General features: G+C 41.7%; 1 protein-coding gene and 1 long non-coding RNA gene across 2 annotated transcripts; one reads left to right on the forward strand and one right to left on the reverse strand.

The window, feature by feature from the left end:
- Positions 1-66: 66 nt before the first annotated feature.
- LOC109474524 (ATP-dependent RNA helicase DHX8-like) lies at positions 67-17,690 on the forward strand. The gene is made up of 22 exons (XM_019774831.1): positions 67-402; positions 5,128-5,213; positions 5,674-5,743; positions 6,221-6,321; positions 6,507-6,589; positions 6,936-7,219; positions 7,389-7,522; positions 7,838-7,948; positions 8,285-8,488; positions 8,926-9,108; positions 9,516-9,663; positions 10,190-10,371; positions 10,769-10,963; positions 11,355-11,540; positions 11,891-12,101; positions 12,917-13,098; positions 13,544-13,684; positions 14,095-14,388; positions 14,779-14,907; positions 15,606-15,802; positions 16,096-16,275; positions 16,676-17,690. The coding sequence occupies exons 1-22, from the start codon at positions 306-308 to the stop codon at positions 16,893-16,895; spliced, it is 3,618 nt and encodes a 1,205-aa protein (XP_019630390.1). The 5' UTR covers positions 67-305; the 3' UTR covers positions 16,896-17,690.
- On the reverse strand, positions 2,060-3,714 carry LOC109474527. Its single transcript, XR_002140488.1, has 4 exons — positions 3,439-3,714; positions 2,941-3,006; positions 2,580-2,645; positions 2,060-2,292 (listed from the first exon to the last, which is right to left on the reverse strand). It is a non-coding gene; the product is annotated as an uncharacterized LOC109474527 (long non-coding RNA).
- Positions 17,691-17,713: the final 23 nt, after the last annotated feature.

The following is a 17,713-nucleotide window of genomic DNA, read 5'->3' on the forward strand; positions in this document are numbered from 1 at the left end:
GCCAATCCTGAATGACGTTTGAAAGAAAATATTTAGGAACATGGATACCCTACAGCTGAATGGAATATGCCAATCGCTAAACTATAGTTTCAAACATGGCGGAGTGAAAGAGGGAGACGTATTTTGAACGAACTTTTGGACAGATTTTCCTAAAACCGTTGAGTTTTGGGGACCTACATACCCTTCTGGACGACCTCAAAGAGATCCTCTGTCTACCGAACTCGTATAAGCAGTTGGGATTCACCGTTCGGGCGCGAAAATTCCAACTAAATTTGTGACGACCACGAGGAAAACAAAACCTCAAAATGGCCGACGAACTACAGAAGTTGGAGCATCTTTCCCTGGTGTCTAAGATCTGTACGGAGTTAGACAACCATTTAGGGATCAACGACAAGGATCTCGGTAAGTCTTAAAACCATATATGTTACGTTTGATACTTGATAGCGTTTAGATAGCAGAGATCTAGGACATCTGAGAAACTAAATGCCAAACGCTTACTACTGCTGAGTCCCATTTTACTGGGTTATAAATTGCGTATGTGTTAGTAACAAAATTATGATCCGCGTATCCGGAACATATAAACATAGGGAAAGAAAAGGATACTGAACATGGAGAGAACATAAATAACTGATTTTGTGTGTGCAAAGGACAGGACACGGGAAATCAGTGTGTTAAAGTAATCCACACTTGATTGTTTTGCATGTTATGTTACGTGTCTTTTTCTTACTCTTAGTCCCCTTTTTTGGCGAAGCCTTTGGGGTGGAACTTTTTATTTCTAGGAATTCCATGAGTTTAAACTTTAAAGTCCGCGCATGACTGATACTAGTCACTTTTCCAGTTTTACATCAGGGGCGACATCTAGGGATTAAGATCAGACCTGCAGTACTGGGTCGACCATAATGTATTTGCTGGGAGGTTTTAGCTGCCTCTTGTTTGCCATGTAAGATTATATTGCAGGGGGGGAAATGATAATATCCCATCATCCTTTGCAATACACATCCCACAACACGTGTCCCAGATGGCTGACTTGAATTATCAAAGGACTCAAGTAGTGTATGAGGCTATCTGACTTTTGTAACTTATGTACAACTTCTTACATTGTGTCTTAAACATTTATGCAAAATTTGCTTCAAAAATGGTGCTCAAACTTCACCAAACTAAAGTGCTTTTCTACAAACTCTGTTGATTGGTGATATTATACATCTTGTGCATCAGAAAACCCCAAATGCACCAAAAAGCACCCATGGGAAACAGAAGAAAATATTATATTTGATATGATTTATGTAATAATCATCAACAAATGCAATTTTCTTCCGTTTCCCATGGGTGCTTTTTGGTGCATTTGGGGTTTTCTGATGCACAAGATGTATAATATCACCAATCAACAGAGTTTGTAGAAAAGCACTTTAGTTTGGTGAAGTTTGAGCACCATTTTTGAAGCAAATTTTGCATAAATGTTTAAGACACAATGTAAGAAGTTGTACATAAGTTACAAAAGTCAGATAGCCTCATACACTACTTGAGTCCTTTGATAATTCAAAGAACCAAAAATTACTGGTCAAATTGTTGCCATTGCTGCACTTTTAAAGGAAACATGACAAGACTATATGCCTGGTGCTGACAGTCAGCCATCTGGGACACGTGTTGTGGGATGTGTATTGCAAAGGATGATGGGATAGTATCATTTCCCCCCCTGATTATATTGTAAAAAGCCTACATATCCAGCACTTTAGTCACCAGCATTTTAGTCTATACTATGTAGTGTATAAAACTAGAAGAAGAATGATGTAGATGTAGACAAATTAACATATGTTCTTCTGAACTTATTGACTAATGATAGAAACAAGATGAACTTGACAGAATCTTTATTCAAATAAAACAGGACAAAACTAGTAGGCAGAGCCTTAGGGTATGTCATGAACTCATAATCACTGAGTACTGAACAGGTGTTCTAAATAGTACTACTACATATCTGGCTCTACTGACTTAGTTTTAAACCACATTCAAATCAAAACAGGTACAAATATTACCAATAACTTTACAGCCAAAACTTAAAACAGATATACCTTGTATTGCTTTTCCTGACTACTTTTATCAGTGCTCATTACATTCATTTTGCTACATACACATTTTCTAAACACACGTCATTCTAACATACCTACTGAACCACAACTGAGCAAATACACCCCAAGATTCTGATTTTCCTTTAGTAAGATCTTGGGTGAGTCATTTCATATGCTTATGCAGCAGTTCAATCATCCTATCTCTATTGGCTCCAGACATCTCATCAACCTGCAAATCAACAAAAATAAGTTTTAAAAAATGTTCCAAGCACAAGGGTATAAAATGCTTGTCTTATCTTATTCATCCAGAGTGAGAGTGAGTGAGATTCAATGTCAAATTTCATTGATTCTTTGATCATATCCAGGAAGGCCTATGCCATTGAGCCCCTAGCCTAATTTTTCAAGTCTGCAAAATTGCACATGCACGTTGCTTAATTTTACTTCTGCAATATTTAAAAAGTGTCTGCAGAATGCAGATGCATATTTCTAAAGAGGTGAATAGAGGTCCCAGTTTACCTTTTTTCCGTCTTTGTAGAAATGGATCATGGGCATGACGGTGATTTTACAGTATGCAGAAACGTCCTGTATCAATGCACAATCACGGACAAGATGTAGACAGGTAGTACTCTAAGTACTACATGTACCAAACACCTACCCGGTATACCTGTAAAATTATTTACATAGATACAAAGGGCTCGAAATACCACCCGAATATAATGTAGGTAAAATTGGAGCCATACAGGTATTTCTGATGTCTTCCTGCAACTATGTAACCTGCACCGGTTCATGTACTGCGTACTGGGTATATATCTACATACGTAACCATTCTACAGCGTTAAAAAATTGAGTTTGATTTAAGCCCTGTACGTATACTAACCTCAGCCTCATCCACATCCACCTTCACAAACTTGACATCCTTGTACTCGGGCAGGGTAGAAGCTCTCTAAAGAAAACACAAACATGGTGGTGAAGAACATTGGCTATAACAAGAACATTCAGAACAGTCTGATTGTCCATATTCACGACCTATCTGTTAAACAAGCAGTACCAGTGATAGAAACACAACACGCATCGTCATAGATGAGGGCCTGAATGGGGGGAGGGTAGTGGTTATGAATTACGCAAAATTTTCGCCGCCGATTATGTATTACGTTAAAGTCTCAGAGCTGATTACAACCTTATACTTTGCAGCTACTATTGCAAATTATGTTGAATTTTGGGGAGGCTGCCTATGGATTACAAAGACTAAAAAGGCCTGATTACACCTTACGAAAAAGAGCATGCAGGTCCCCATAGAATGTTAAGATCCGTACATACCCAACTGGCAGGCCTGTACACGGCTGTAGTAGAAATCATGTCATTTTAATTGCCTCACCTCATACTCAGGTCCCAGCATCTTGCAAGGTCCACACCATGTGGCAGTGAAGTACACAAGAAGGAGCAAGGACTGGTTTTCGATCAGGACCGTTTGAAACTCAGGCTGCAAAAGTTACATCTCAGGATAAGGTCTCATATGCCAGTTTTGCTGTGCCATTGGAAATAACTTTTCATAAAGCATGGCTGCATATCCAATTTAAAAATACTTTGACTGTAATTGGCCTTACGGAATAAACCGCTGCACCTCTCTTGCCCGCATCACTCAGTCTGCCATTAGCAATCAAACCCACATAAACATACATGTACATATAAACCCAGTACATGGACCAGTGCAGGTTAGGTACAGGTAGACATCAGAAATACCTCCAGATTGGGGGTCCAATTTTACCTGCACTAACCTGCATATGCAGGTGGTATTTCAAGCCCTGTTACTTCATTCTGGCAACTCAGAAATGTCAAGTACATGTACAACCAGTCTGACAATTTACCACATGCATGAAAGCATGCCGTGACTCTGCTCATTTTGTCTACATTGTTATGCACAGTAGACACAGGGGTCTGTGGTGTAATAGCTGCCTGAGGGGGTTTGACTGGCCCAAAACTCAGAGGTTCTCAGGTCAAATCTGGTTTTATCACCCATCTTGTGTGGGAAAAGGCACTTTGGATGACTTTCCTCACTTAAGCCAGGTATAAAATGGGTTCCTGACTTCAGTTGGACAGGTAAAAGCTAGTGGAAGGAGAGGGATGTGCTCCACCATCCAATACTATGCCCTTGACACAGAAGATTAACAAATAACAACCCACTGCCCAGGTTGGCCTCAAAAAGGCCATGGGACTACACAAACATGTACATGTACTTTCACCTTGGCTTTACCTTTTATGCAGGTACTAGTAGAAGGTCACAAAACTACTTCAGCAAGAGCAACACAAAATTATTTATCAGACATATAGAATCTTTAACCATCATTGCATTTTTTCAATTCCAGGTTGGCGATTTTACGCTACTTGTAGATGTTTTTAAAAGTTGCATTTCTGCTGTAAACGTTCATGGCAACTGTGCTTTTGCAACTAAATATCTTTAAAAAGTGTCACTTACCAGGTCTTGAATCTCATGCACCATTTTGAAGGTTAGTTTGGACAAGTTTGGGTAGGAAGTCAATGATCTCGTGTGCAGGTAACTTGTTGCCCCAAGCCAAAGAATGCTGCCCTTTTATGCACAGGTCACGGATCATAGGTCTTGAAGCGCCAAGGTCAATGGACTGTTCCATTACATGTGTATGCTTTTTTTGCCAGTATATCGACCTTCTTTTAACTGGGACGGGGAGTGGGGGGGTCAGTACCAACTTCAGACGAACTTTGACCCAGTGCTGACCTCACTTTAAAAATATGATACTAGTAGATAAATTACATGTATGCAGGGACTCATAATGAAAACACGGCAAACAATAAAAAGGTACAGCATAGTCTATTAATTCCTGAAGCTAACCAATGCCTTTCACACCGCAGTCGTCCCTCAGTAAGACATCTGGAGCCACATAGTTTCTGTTAGTAAACTGTAAAGTTGACGGGGCTTATGCATGGTGTGCAAGTTACATAGCAAACAAGAAAAAGGTACAGCATATTAGTGGTTAATAAGTGTACATTGTTTTGGATGGACAAAAATGTTTGTGACATTTTCTTTGTACAGCGGAGTTCATCATCGACATAGCAGAAAAGAACAAAACAGAAGATGCCTTCAAGAAAGCTCTGTCGGAAAACGGAGGGGAATTTCCTGTGAGTTAAACTCTTTGTTTTCTCAGTAAGACATGATTTTGCCACACTTTTAGCATGTTCATGTACATATAATATATAGATAAACACTTGTCTCTGACTTATGTCATGGAAGCTGTGCTGTATATGATGAGCGATCCCTGTTTTGTTTACATCAATTATTGGTAGGCATATGCAAATTGAGTCAACCAACTACCACCTGCTTTTTGCCTACCACTCACTAGCCCATCAGGTCATGGTGATCGCTCTTTTTGAAACAACAGAAAATGTTTAATATTTGTTCTTTAAATTGGGAAAACCCAATTGGCACACATACATTACTGCAAGTTAAAGGAATTTTTTAAGAGTTTGGTGCCTAAGGCATGTTACTTGACAAAAGTGATCATAAATGGTGCCTGTTATATAATCAGACTTGTTTCATGTTAACTGTACTAACATACATGTTGTTTCATGACTTCCCCAGGAATCCTTTGCCTCAAACTTACTTCGAATTATCCAGACCATGAAGCCAAGTGCCAGACCAAAGGGCGATGGTGAGAAATCTTTTAGTTCATCTGCCCAATACTGGGAACAGGTATCTGTGTCTGTATAGCTGGTACAACCGCCCTTTGGCGTAACACACCAGCTTCGCAGGCATGCGGCGCAGCAGCAGCTGGCTACATTACACCGAACGACTTGTTACACCTCAACCTTGAACATCTAACTCTAAACATTGTTTAAACCTATCTAATGATAATGCCCCTACTGTACATGTACTTGGTGACAGAAGTTCCACTCTGCAATACTTTTCTCTCAGAATTTTTGAACACCTCAATCCATGGTTGATAAGTCTGGTGTTCTGCAGAGTGCATGCTGCAAGAAGAACCCTCAGCAATTTTTGTCGCAATATACTTGTAAACTTTGTCTGTACCTCACACCTGTGTTGATAGTTGTGATACCGTATCATAAGTATCATAATTCATATTTCAAACATGGATGAACGTCATCTAACGACTTTTGGATTATTTCAGATGGTAGTGTGAAGAAAAAGAAGAAGAAGCCCAAGACGAAACTTGAGGAGAAGAAGGAGTTGTTTCCCTTCCTGGCAATGAAGGATGAACCAGCTCCTCAGGTACAGATATTTTTGTGTCAATGTTTTACAAGACTTTGTTTCCTCTGCGATGCTTCTGTATCATCTATTTGTCTGTTTGTTTATCAAAGAACACTGTATCTTATTTACATTAGGTATAATATATATTGAAGATTATTCAATTGACAGTTTGAGTTTTAATGTTGCCTGTAATGTTTTCCTGACAGAAACTTCTGGATGACGAGGCAGTTGCAGCCAGCGCCATGGATGAACTAGAGGCTCTGCTTGGGAAGGCTAAAGATACAGAACAGTAAGACTTGTATAGACCAAATTTATTTTGTAGTAATCATCCTACAAATTGTCAATTTATTAAAGTCTGACTGAGTTAGTTAGATACTGGACTGGATCAAATTCTAGGTGATGCAGTTTTTTTTTTCTCTTGGAGCATTTTTCTGTCATGTCATGTTTTACAAAAGTTTGACAGTGTACATATCATCTTTGTGTACGTACAATTGTAATCCTGATATGCTGTGTAGTGATATAGTGGACTCTTTTGATGGTCTATATGTTTGTCTCTCTTCAGATGTTTAACACGTTTTGTCAAGGTCATATGTTCAGGAAGTTCAGGAATCTATAATTCTTTGTTTTTTCTTTAGAGTCAAAACTGAAGATAGAAGGGAGAAAGACAGAGACAAAAGGAGACGCCACAGCAGAAGTAGGAGCAGAAGCAGGGAGAGGAAGAAAGATCGCAAACGTCACCGGTCGCGCTCTCGCAGTCGAGAACGGGACCGGAGACGGAGACATTCCCGATCGCGCAGCAGGGACAGGGACAGGCACGACAGGAGGAGGGACAGGGAGGAGAAACCTCGGGAGAAGGAGAGATACCGGGAGAGAGAGAGGGATAGAGACAGGGACAAGGGGACGAGTGACAAGTTTGTCAGTAAGTCTGCATGATGTAATAAAAAAGTTTGTGTGAAAAGTTGGGCCTTTTCTGAATTTGAGGAGTGTTAACACTAGACTGTATTTATGTTGCTCACAGTATTCTTACATAGTCTCACGTTTTAAACTAATATATCATTGTAATTTAATGTTTGTTTGTTTATTCCCAGCCCATGCGCCCCCGGCAGAGCCTGTTGTGGGACATATCTATAACGGGAAGATCACCAACATCATGCAGTTTGGCTGTTTTGTACAGCTGGAGGGATTGCGCAAGAGGTGGGAGGGACTGGTCCATGTTTCAGAGGTAGGCACCATCATTTTTGAATGATTCTCCTTTTCTATAATATATTTGATTCACTCCTATTTTCTTAGACACATTTAGTCTTTTGACAGTTGACAGTTTGTCATTGAGTTGAAACACAGCAGGGCCAGAGTCATAATAACTTGGCAATGTTTGTTTGACTCAGTCTTGATTTTTATCTGCTTCAGAAACAAAAAGTTTTTTTGTAAAACAGTGAAATGCTTGTAATACATGTGATAATGCTACATGTAGCTGAAGTTCCCCAGATAGTGAAACTTTTGATAATTTTATATAACCTGTATTTTTTCTTCTTGATAGCTCCGGAGAGAGGGCAGGGTGTCCAACGTTGGTGATGTGGTGGTCAAGGGTCAGAGGGTAAAGGTCAAGGTCCTGTCCTTCACAGGCACCAAGACCAGCCTGTCCATGAAGGTATGCATCGCCAGTGAACTTGAACCTATATAATGTTACATATAATATCTATACATACAGATAAACATTTACCTTCACATGCCATGATGGTCTAGCCTAATAAACTACTGCTCTGTTTATTCTTATTAATTGCAAACACATTCACAAGCAACTTGCAACATAATGTAAACCAACACCGCAGAGTGTCTGCTACAGCACCAGTTACCATGGTGACAGACGTCTGGTCCAGGTCATTGACCTTATGTGTTAGAAGTAGAAGAAGAGAGCAAAAACAATGTGTTTTTCTTGTGTGAAGGTAAACATACCATAATAAAATCTGCCCCTTTTTCCCCCCAGGATGTAGACCAGGACTCAGGAGAGGACCTAAACCCCAGCCGGATCCGTGGGGGGGTCGGGGGCGAGGTGTCAGACGACGTGGGTGCCAGGAACCCAGACCGTCCGTCCAACCTGCCGCTCATCTCCGTACCAGAGGAGGAGAACCAGGGACCTGTCAAGAAGGTCCAGCGGATCTCATCGCCGGAGAAGTGGGAGCTCAAACAGGTGTTTATTTAACCCTTAGCTGGCTACCTGGTGCTGACTAATCTTAGGATCTTGGGATCTTAGTGTGTTAATTGTTAATACAGCAGAGAAATGGGAGCTCAAACAGCTGTTTGTTTAACCTTAAGCTGGCTACCAGGGCTGTGTATGAATTGGGATCTTAGTATATTAATATTTAAAGGTTAAAACAGCTTTTTTGGGGGATTTCAAAACATATTTATCTAACCCTTAGCCGGCTTCTGGTACTGTATAGCATCAAAATCATAACAATGTATTTTCATGTTAGCAAGGTTAGAACACAGGCAGGCTGGGAGGAAGTGACAGTGGAATATGCACAGAATCAGCAAGAAATTCACCGTAATGTATAAAACAAGAAATTCACAACTTTATAAATACTTCATAGATGTGGACAGTATATGTATTTTATTTCATGTTTCCAGATGGCAGCAGCGAATGTGCTGAACCCGTGTGACCTGCCGGACTTTGATGAAGACACGGGCGTCCTGCCGAAAGACGACGACTCTGATGAAGACATCGAGATCGAGATGAAGGAAGAGGAGCCGGCGTTCTTACAGGGGCGCACCAAACAGAGCATGGACCTCAGTCCTGTCAGGATTGTCAAGGTGGGTTAGGAACACTGTAGATCTGTTTTTTTTGTAGTAGTTTGTCCAATATCAGTGTTTATGAGACAGATTTGGCAAAGTTTTCTTGGTCCCAAGATTGTACGCCAGAGCGTGTCAGCAGAAAGTACTGCAAAAAAAATTCAGTGTTTTGTGCAGACAAAGTACATTCTGCCAACATGCTAAAAAGGGATTTTATCTACATTGACGGTTTATTCAGGAAAAGTCTTTTATGTTGTGATCAAACACAAGATAACCACTAACAAATTTTTATTTGATCCAACAGCCTTCTTCCAAAAGTATGACCCACTCACACATGGTCTTATGGACACAAGATGTGACTAATTATTGTTACTTTATCAAGTACAGCACAAGACTGTATGTTTAAAACATTGTTGTGTTTTCCCCAGAACCCTGACGGCTCCCTTGCGCAGGCCGCCATGATGCAGAGCGCGTTGTCGAAAGAACGGCGGGAAGTGAAGGCACAACAACGACAGGCGGAGGAGGACTCCATCCCAGCAGACCTCAACAAGCACTGGGTCGACCCCATGCCAGATGGTACGCATTCATCATTTAAATTTTAATTCATTCATTCACTTATTTACTTGTTTCTTTGTTCAACTTCAATCATTCATTTAACCATAGCCTTCAGTTTCAGTTTATTGCGATACCCTTTAGCCCGTTAGGGCTAATCTTCCAGGGCTCAATACACATTATTACACATTACACACAGAGTACAATATACACATATGACTACAAATTTACATACACCTGATTTCATCCACCATGGACTCTTTATATACTCCCCCTTTATCCACTTGGTTTACAGTCAATCCTGTACTAGTGACCATCTCATTTGGCCACTTATAATTTTTCCCACTAACTGAAGTCCTGTCCATAGTGGCCACCTGTGGCCCACCGTCTGTAACCATTCTCTTTCTTTGTGTCCCTTGTGTGCTCACTATAAACAGGTTTGGCTGTACCCCAAAAGGAATTTACCTTTGGTCTTTGCCAGCTTAATCCATTGCAATATTTATTGTGCAGGATTTCCATACAGTATATCATACTTTGCTCTCCTCCCCAGTTGAAGGCAGACAGCTGGCCAGTGCCCTGCGAGGCCTGGGTGCCTTCCCACAGGACATGCCTGACTGGAAGCGAGCTGCCTTCGGAGGGAACAAGGCTTCTTACGGCAAGAAGACTCAGATGTCCATCATAGAACAGAGACAGAGTCTTCCTATCTACAAACTCAAGGATGAACTTATAGATGTAAGTGCATACAGGTATAATATTCAGGTATCATACACAGAATATCCCACCTGCATCTGCAGGTTAGTGCAGGTAAAATTGGAGCTGTGCAGATATTTCTCAACTCTTTCTCATGCCTAGGAGGGTCCAGGGGCATACTCCCCGGGAATAAATCTTAACCCACAGAAATGCTATTTCCTTTATTATGCGGGGAAAACTTTGCTGGTAGACTAAGCTTAGTTTAATAATATCTCTTTCTATATCTTAACACCCCATTTTCTGACCATCAAAGATGACGAATTGGGCAAAATTTTTGCTGTCATGAGGCACAAAATTCTGTCAAATGACAGAAAGATGGATGCTGGCCATAACGCACAGACTAGTGATTAATACACTAATCGTGTTTCTGTTTGTCCAGGCTGTGACTCAGAACCAGATCCTGATTGTGATTGGTGAGACGGGCAGCGGGAAGACGACACAGATCACACAGTACCTCGCCGAGGCCGGCTTCACGGTCAGGGGGAAGCTGGGATGTACGCAGCCCCGCCGTGTGGCCGCCATGTCTGTCGCCAAGAGGGTCTCGGAGGAATTTGGCTGTCGTTTAGGGCAAGAGGTGGGTGTACTGTGAAATATATGCGATGGTTTTAAGTTTGTTTGTCATTTTCCCAGTGAGTTCAGATACATGTACGTCTGTAAAGGTATAATCATCTTGTTTCAATCTCTAGTACTGACTTTGGTAACTGAAAAAAAAGGTCTTTCCACAAATCTAAGAAATTGTTCCTACGTGGTAACTTCCATTTGTAGAAAGAGTTGTTTTCCTGACTAAAAGTGGGATCCTTGTCTTTCACTGTATCAAAAAAAGAAGTCAAACACAGTGGATTTTGGTATTAGCTTTTTAGTTCAATTAATGTAATATTGTTACTACTGTTTCTATTTATTTGCTTCCAATTAGTCCTATATCAAAGCCTTAACACATTTCGGGACGTGTTACCTTGTCCATGCAGGTTGGCTACACCATCCGTTTTGAAGACGTGACGAGCCCTGAGACGAAGATTAAGTACATGACAGACGGTATGCTGCTGAGGGAGTGTCTGATAGATGGAGACCTGTCCCAGTACTCTGTTATCATGTTGGACGAGGCTCATGAGAGAACCATCAGCACGGATGTTCTGTTTGGACTCATGAAAAAGGTGCCAGACTTACTGATTTACATGTAGTATCATGGCAACTGCAGTTCCAAGCTCATCTGCAAGGGAGCGCTTGTGAGATAAGCAGTGAAAATTTCTGCCAATGCTAACTTAATAACTTAAATATAGGAGGACTGTAACTCAACTGTTTGAGTTTGTAATGGAAATAAATGTCTGAGTCTATGTTGAATGGTAATTTCCAAGACAAGATGTTGGACCCAAATTTTTGACAAAACAACTTTTTACCACTTTTCAACAATTTTTTGTGTTGGAAATTACAGTTAAAACTTGCTTCACAGCCATGTATGATGTAAAAGCTTAGAGTATGACATGGCAAATTTTCCTTTCCATAGGCCGTGCACAAGCGCCCAGACCTGAAGCTGATTGTGACGTCAGCCACCCTGGATGCGGTGAAGTTCTCTCAGTACTTCTTCGAGGGTCCGATCTTCACGATCCCCGGGCGGTCCTTCCCGGTGGAGATCCTGTACACCAAGGAAGCGGAGACGGACTACCTGGACGCTTCCCTCATCACTGTCATGCAGATCCACCTCACTGAGCCGCCAGGTACGGGATAACTTTGTACAAAGTTAGAAGTACGGCATAGCAGTGTTTGAAATACTTTTTTGAGCCAGGTAGCACAGTGTTCTATGCATAGAAATACAAGTGAATATGTGGAATAAAAAAGGGGCTACAGCAGTGATCTTGATAGCCTGAATTTGTAACCATCATCTCATAACATCATGTCGAGTGCTGAAGGTGTGACAAAATTTTGACATCTTGACCATCTAAAATGCTATTTACTGCATTTTGAAAGTACAGTATTACAAACCATACTATGTCTCCACCAATGGGAGTCCAGTATTACAGATAGTGATGCATACCGGTTCACTGGACTCGGATCCGGACTTGTAAGAATGTTTAGGTTCAAGTCCAAAAAAACCTAAAAGTCAAGAACCGAGTCCGGACTTATTACCATAAAAGACCATTTCACATACCCCTTTTCTTTCCAAACCACCTAAAACCTTCTGTAGATTGTAAAATCTGTGCTGCAAAATGAAGAAAACATTGCCATTGGGCATCGTCAAGTACCGGCCTCCATGTTATGTGGCCAAAGTTTCACCCAGATAACATTGCGAGGTTGCCAACAAGCAATTTTGTATATGCCATGGGTTTAGGTCCGGACTTACAAGTCCGGAACTGAACCTAAACCTCTGGACTTGAATCCGGACCTGAACCTAAAATTGGGTTTAGGTATGCATCACTAATTACAGACCATACCCTTTCTCCACCAATGAGATTACATTATTTGAGATGACATTATTACCATGCCTCCACCATTGAGAGCACAGTATAACGGACCGTACCATTCCCGCCGACAGGTGACATCCTGGTGTTCCTGACGGGTCAGGAGGAGATTGACACTGCGTGTGAGATCCTGTTTGAGCGGATGAAGACCCTCGGGCCGGAGGTTCCAGAACTGATCATCCTGCCGGTATACTCCGCCCTCCCCAGCGAGATGCAGACCAGGATCTTTGACCCCGCTCCTCCCGGCAGTAGGAAGGTAGGACTAGCTGACAGTGTACACTTCGCTGAAACAAACAAATCTAATCTGTGTTGGTAGTAATCATAGTAAAATGTTGAACTTTATTCCAACACAACAAGTACGGAGAGATTAAATTTTCAACGACCAATGTCGCTTTTATCAGGATAATTAAAGACTAAAACAAACAAACAAACAGTCAAACCAACTGGGATTTCCAACACAAGGAATCGGACTGTACGACTCCAGACTTTGACAAGGAATGAGCAGTCCATAACTGGGATTGTTGTTACATGACGACAACAGCCATTCAAACTATTGTAGAGTTTTTTGTCTTTATTTTGCCCGAGATGAGGAACATTTTGAATTTCCCAGCAATTTTTTGCCATACAATATTAATTTTCCTTTTTTTTCAAAATCGTGGGACTGTAACATTTTATTGAAGCTTTATGCCTGTATTTTGTAGGTTGTTATTGCAACCAACATTGCAGAGACCTCGCTGACCATTGATGGTATTTACTACGTGGTGGACCCTGGGTTTGTCAAACAGAAGGTCTACAACTCCAAAACTGGCATGGACGCTCTGGTGGTTACACCTATCTCACAGGTATGTGCTGACAGATCTTAGTAATTAGAGTTGTTGATGTTATATACTCCATGTACTTAAATGTACATGTAAGTGTTCAAGAAATTACACATGTTGCAAGAAATAGTGTTGTTGATCATATGGTAGGAGTCTAGGCTCAATTTTAAGTAGCTGAAGTAACAGAAGCAGAATCTTTTTTTAGATTTTCTGGACAGACATGACTATTTGGATTGTAATAGAATTATGTTATCACTATACAAATGTATTACGGATTCTAAGTCTGCATGTCAAAATTTAAACCTTGTAGAGAATTTCAGCATACTAAATGGTGTGGAAGTAAGAATTGAGTCTGAGTTTTTATATCAAAATTTATCAACCATACTTTATTAAGGTCAATAAGTTTCACTTTACACACTTTCCTGTTGTTTAAGGCTCAAGCAAAGCAGCGTTCAGGCCGTGCCGGGCGGACGGGGCCGGGGAAGTGTTATCGGCTGTACACGGAGCGGGCGTACCGGGACGAGATGCTGCCCACGGCCGTGCCCGAGATCCAGCGCACCAACCTGGCCAGCACCGTGCTCAACCTCAAGGCCATGGGCATCAACGACCTGCTGTCCTTCGACTTCATGGACTCCCCACCCATGGAGACCATGGTGACGGCCATGGAGCAGCTGCACTACCTCAGCGCACTGGACGACGAGGGACTGCTCACCAGACTGGGCAGAAGGGTGGGTTCTTCATTTTGAGGCAGCCACCTTCAACTAGCTGAAGATTCTGCTGCCTTTTTTGTCGCTAATACGAGATGGGGTTTGCCAGGTCCTCATCCTGGAAAGTTGTGTAAAGTGCCTTTCCCAAGGGCACAAGATCAGTGACATGGCAGGGTTCGAACCGGAACCTCTAGACTTGGTTCTGAGCAGAATGCTCTGTCGTTATGCCACACGACCCCACCAATAAAGTCCAAGAACTATAGTTCTTTCACCCCCCTCTTCTTGTTTCCACCGTAAAGATTAAGTAGTGTGTACATGTCCGTTTTCCTCAGACCGTGAAATTCAGTACATTCTAAAGTGAATTATAGTACATTGAATAGAGACTGAATGGAATTGAATGTGTGTTTACAGATGGCAGAGTTTCCATTGGAGCCCAACCTGTCCAAGATGTTGATCATGTCCGTGCATCTGGGCTGCAGTGATGAAGTCTTAACCATCGTGTCTATGCTGTCTGTACAGTCAGTCTTCTACAGACCTAAGGTAAGCCTTAAATACTGTACCCTATATATGGAATCCTTATACTTTATATGGCTTCCCCTTACCTTATATGGGAGCCCCATACCTTATATGGAAGCCCCGTTCCTCATAGGAAAGACCCATACCTTGAATGGAAGCCTTATATGGGGCATTGTTCAATATTGTATGAAAATTGTATAGAAATATTGAATCCCCATACCTTATATAGAAGCCCCACACCTTATATGGAACCCCTATACCCTATATGGATACCTTATATGGAAGTCTCATACCTTATATGGAAGCCCTATGCCTTATATGGAAGCCCCATAAGTTATATAGAAACACCATACCTTATATGGAAACCCCATGCCTTATATGGAATCCCCATATCTTAAAGGGAAACCCCATACCTAATATGGAAGCCCTGTACCTTATATGGAAGCCCCATACCTTATATGGAATCCCCATATCTTAAAGGGAAACCCCATACCTTATATGGAAGCCCTGTACCTTATATGGAAGCCCCATACCTTATATGGAATCCCCATATCTTAAAGGGAAACCCCATACCTTATATGGAAGCCCCATACCTTATATGGAAGCCCCATACCTTATATGGAATCCCCATATCTTAAAGGGAAACCCCATACCTTATATGGAAGCCCCATACCTTATATGGAAGCCCCATACCTTATATGTCTGTCTGCCCCTCCCCCCAGGACAAACAGGCCCTTGCTGACCAGAAGAAGGCAAAGTTCCACCAGGCGGAGGGTGACCACCTCACCCTGCTGACCGTCTACAACTCCTGGAAGAACAACAAGTTCTCCAATGCCTGGTGCTACGAGAACTTCGTGCAGGCGCGCTCGCTGCGGCGGGCACAGGACATCCGCAAACAGATGCTGGGCATCATGGACAGGTGGGGGGAGTTTACCTACTGGTCGGCTTGTTCAGAGAGGTTCTTTGTATATCTTTGATGTAATTATGGAATTTTTGTCAGTGTTGATAGATTAGCCTTCTCGAAAAATTCAAGGGAGTGAACTGCAATGAAGTTTTTGGCTAGTTGATTGAGAGTGTGTGACAGCTTTAACATCTTGTCGTCTCCCCAAACACAAGCCAGATGGTTCAGTAGGCCATCTGTAGTGGTTTGCTTGTGTGTGTGACCATGTGTATGACACTGCTATATCATCATGCCATTTTCTTCTTCCCCAGACACAAGCTAGATGTGGTGTCCTGTGGTAAGGGCACAGTTAAGGTACAGAAGGCCATCTGTAGTGGTTTCTTCCGGAACGCTGCAAAGAAGGACCCCCAGGAGGGGTACAGAACCCTGGTGGACCAGCAGGTCGTCTACATCCACCCTTCCAGCGCTCTGTTCAACAGGCAGCCTGACTGGTAAGTTTTACAGATTAATTATGAAGCAAGTTTGAACTGTACTTACAACACAAGAAATTGGACTTGCGCAAATTTAGACTGTACAATTCCAGTCTTTGTCAAGGAATGAACAATCCACTGCTTCTTTGACATTACGTTATGCAGAATGACGACACACGACTCTTTGAGCAGTTAGTTGTGTAGATTTAGATGTGCAAAGGTTAGATGTAACTGATCGTTTGCTGTAGTTATATAACCAACTGCCGCTGCACCCTATGTCTGAGAAGCTGGTGTGCTACACCGTAGGGTGGTTATACCTGATGTACAGATAAGCGGTACAGGTGTCGAGAAACAGTAGATGGTGACATGAGAAGTGTAGCAACGCAAGATTCTGAACACCCTACTCCTTTCCCCTCTGCAGGGTTGTGTACCATGAGTTGGTGCTGACGACTAAGGAGTACATGCGTGAGGTCACCACCATCGACCCTCGCTGGCTGGTGGAGTTTGCCGGAGCCTTCTTCAAGTTCTCCGACCCGACCAAACTCAGCAAGCAGAAGAAACAGCAGCGTCTGGAGCCGCTCTACAACAAGTACGAGGAACCCAACGCCTGGAGAATATCAAGGGCCTTCCGCAGGAGATAGACTGTTTATAAACATTTCAATTTGTACAAAATGTGGCTGTAACAAGTGTTGTATTTATCCTGTGTATCTTGAAATCTGCGGTATTCTGGTACCTAAAATTGGATTCGTGCACTTCCAGCTAGATGTTCTTAGTGGTAGACTTTTTTTACAATCCCTACGAGGCTCAGCCCTGTCTGACACATCCTTACACTGACTGTTCTGTCACAGTTGTCTGGTTGTTGACTTATTCCGAATTCACAATAACCTCATGAAAGCGCATCGCTTAAGCTATCTTCATACCAAAAATCACAACATCGAAGACAGTAAAATGTTCAGAGTCTCAAATGTTTTTGTGTAACCTTTATTCAAGAAAAATACTGAACTTTGTTACAACAGTAAGTACATGTACCAACACCATGTTACAATACAACACATGATGTAAGTTTTATCTGTCAAAGGTACTTAGAGTAGGTCTCTTATCTAACATAGAATATTGTGGACAGAGTACAGTAACAACAGCTATATCAGACCTTTAAACTGGCTATTTGGGATCTAAAAGAGAAGCCCTTCACATGTAGTACAATCACAGACATTGTATAGTGACTTCTACAATATGATAATACATGTACAATGCACTTGGGTTGGGTACTAGATGTACTGTTCATCTTGGTTAGTATATTTGTACATTAACCATATCCAACATAACCTTGGTGCCAAACATATAACTTGAAAGCCAAGTTCAGGTATGAATGGCACATGGGTTGGTGTTTTTATTTTCCTTGAATTCAGATTAAACTGAAAAGTAAATACACTGAATGAATCCTCGCCTCTCTCTATTG

The sequence above is a fragment of the Branchiostoma belcheri genome, unplaced genomic scaffold (genome assembly GCF_001625305.1).
Source record: "Branchiostoma belcheri isolate BF01 breed outbred unplaced genomic scaffold, Haploidv18h27 scaffold31, whole genome shotgun sequence".
NCBI classification, from domain to species: domain Eukaryota; kingdom Metazoa; phylum Chordata; class Leptocardii; order Amphioxiformes; family Branchiostomatidae; genus Branchiostoma; species Branchiostoma belcheri.

Excerpts from the sequence above, each read along its gene's own strand:
- LOC109474524 (XM_019774831.1), top strand. The coding sequence starts at position 306 with ATGGCCGACGAACTACAGAAGTTGGAGCATCTTTCCCTGGTGTCTAAG. Across the intron at positions 11,541-11,890 it reads TGTTTGGACTCATGAAAAAG|GCCGTGCACAAGCGCCCAGA; the intron begins GTGCCAGACTTA and ends TCCTTTCCATAG. Across the intron at positions 15,803-16,095 it reads ATGCTGGGCATCATGGACAG|ACACAAGCTAGATGTGGTGT; the intron begins GTGGGGGGAGTT and ends CTTCTTCCCCAG.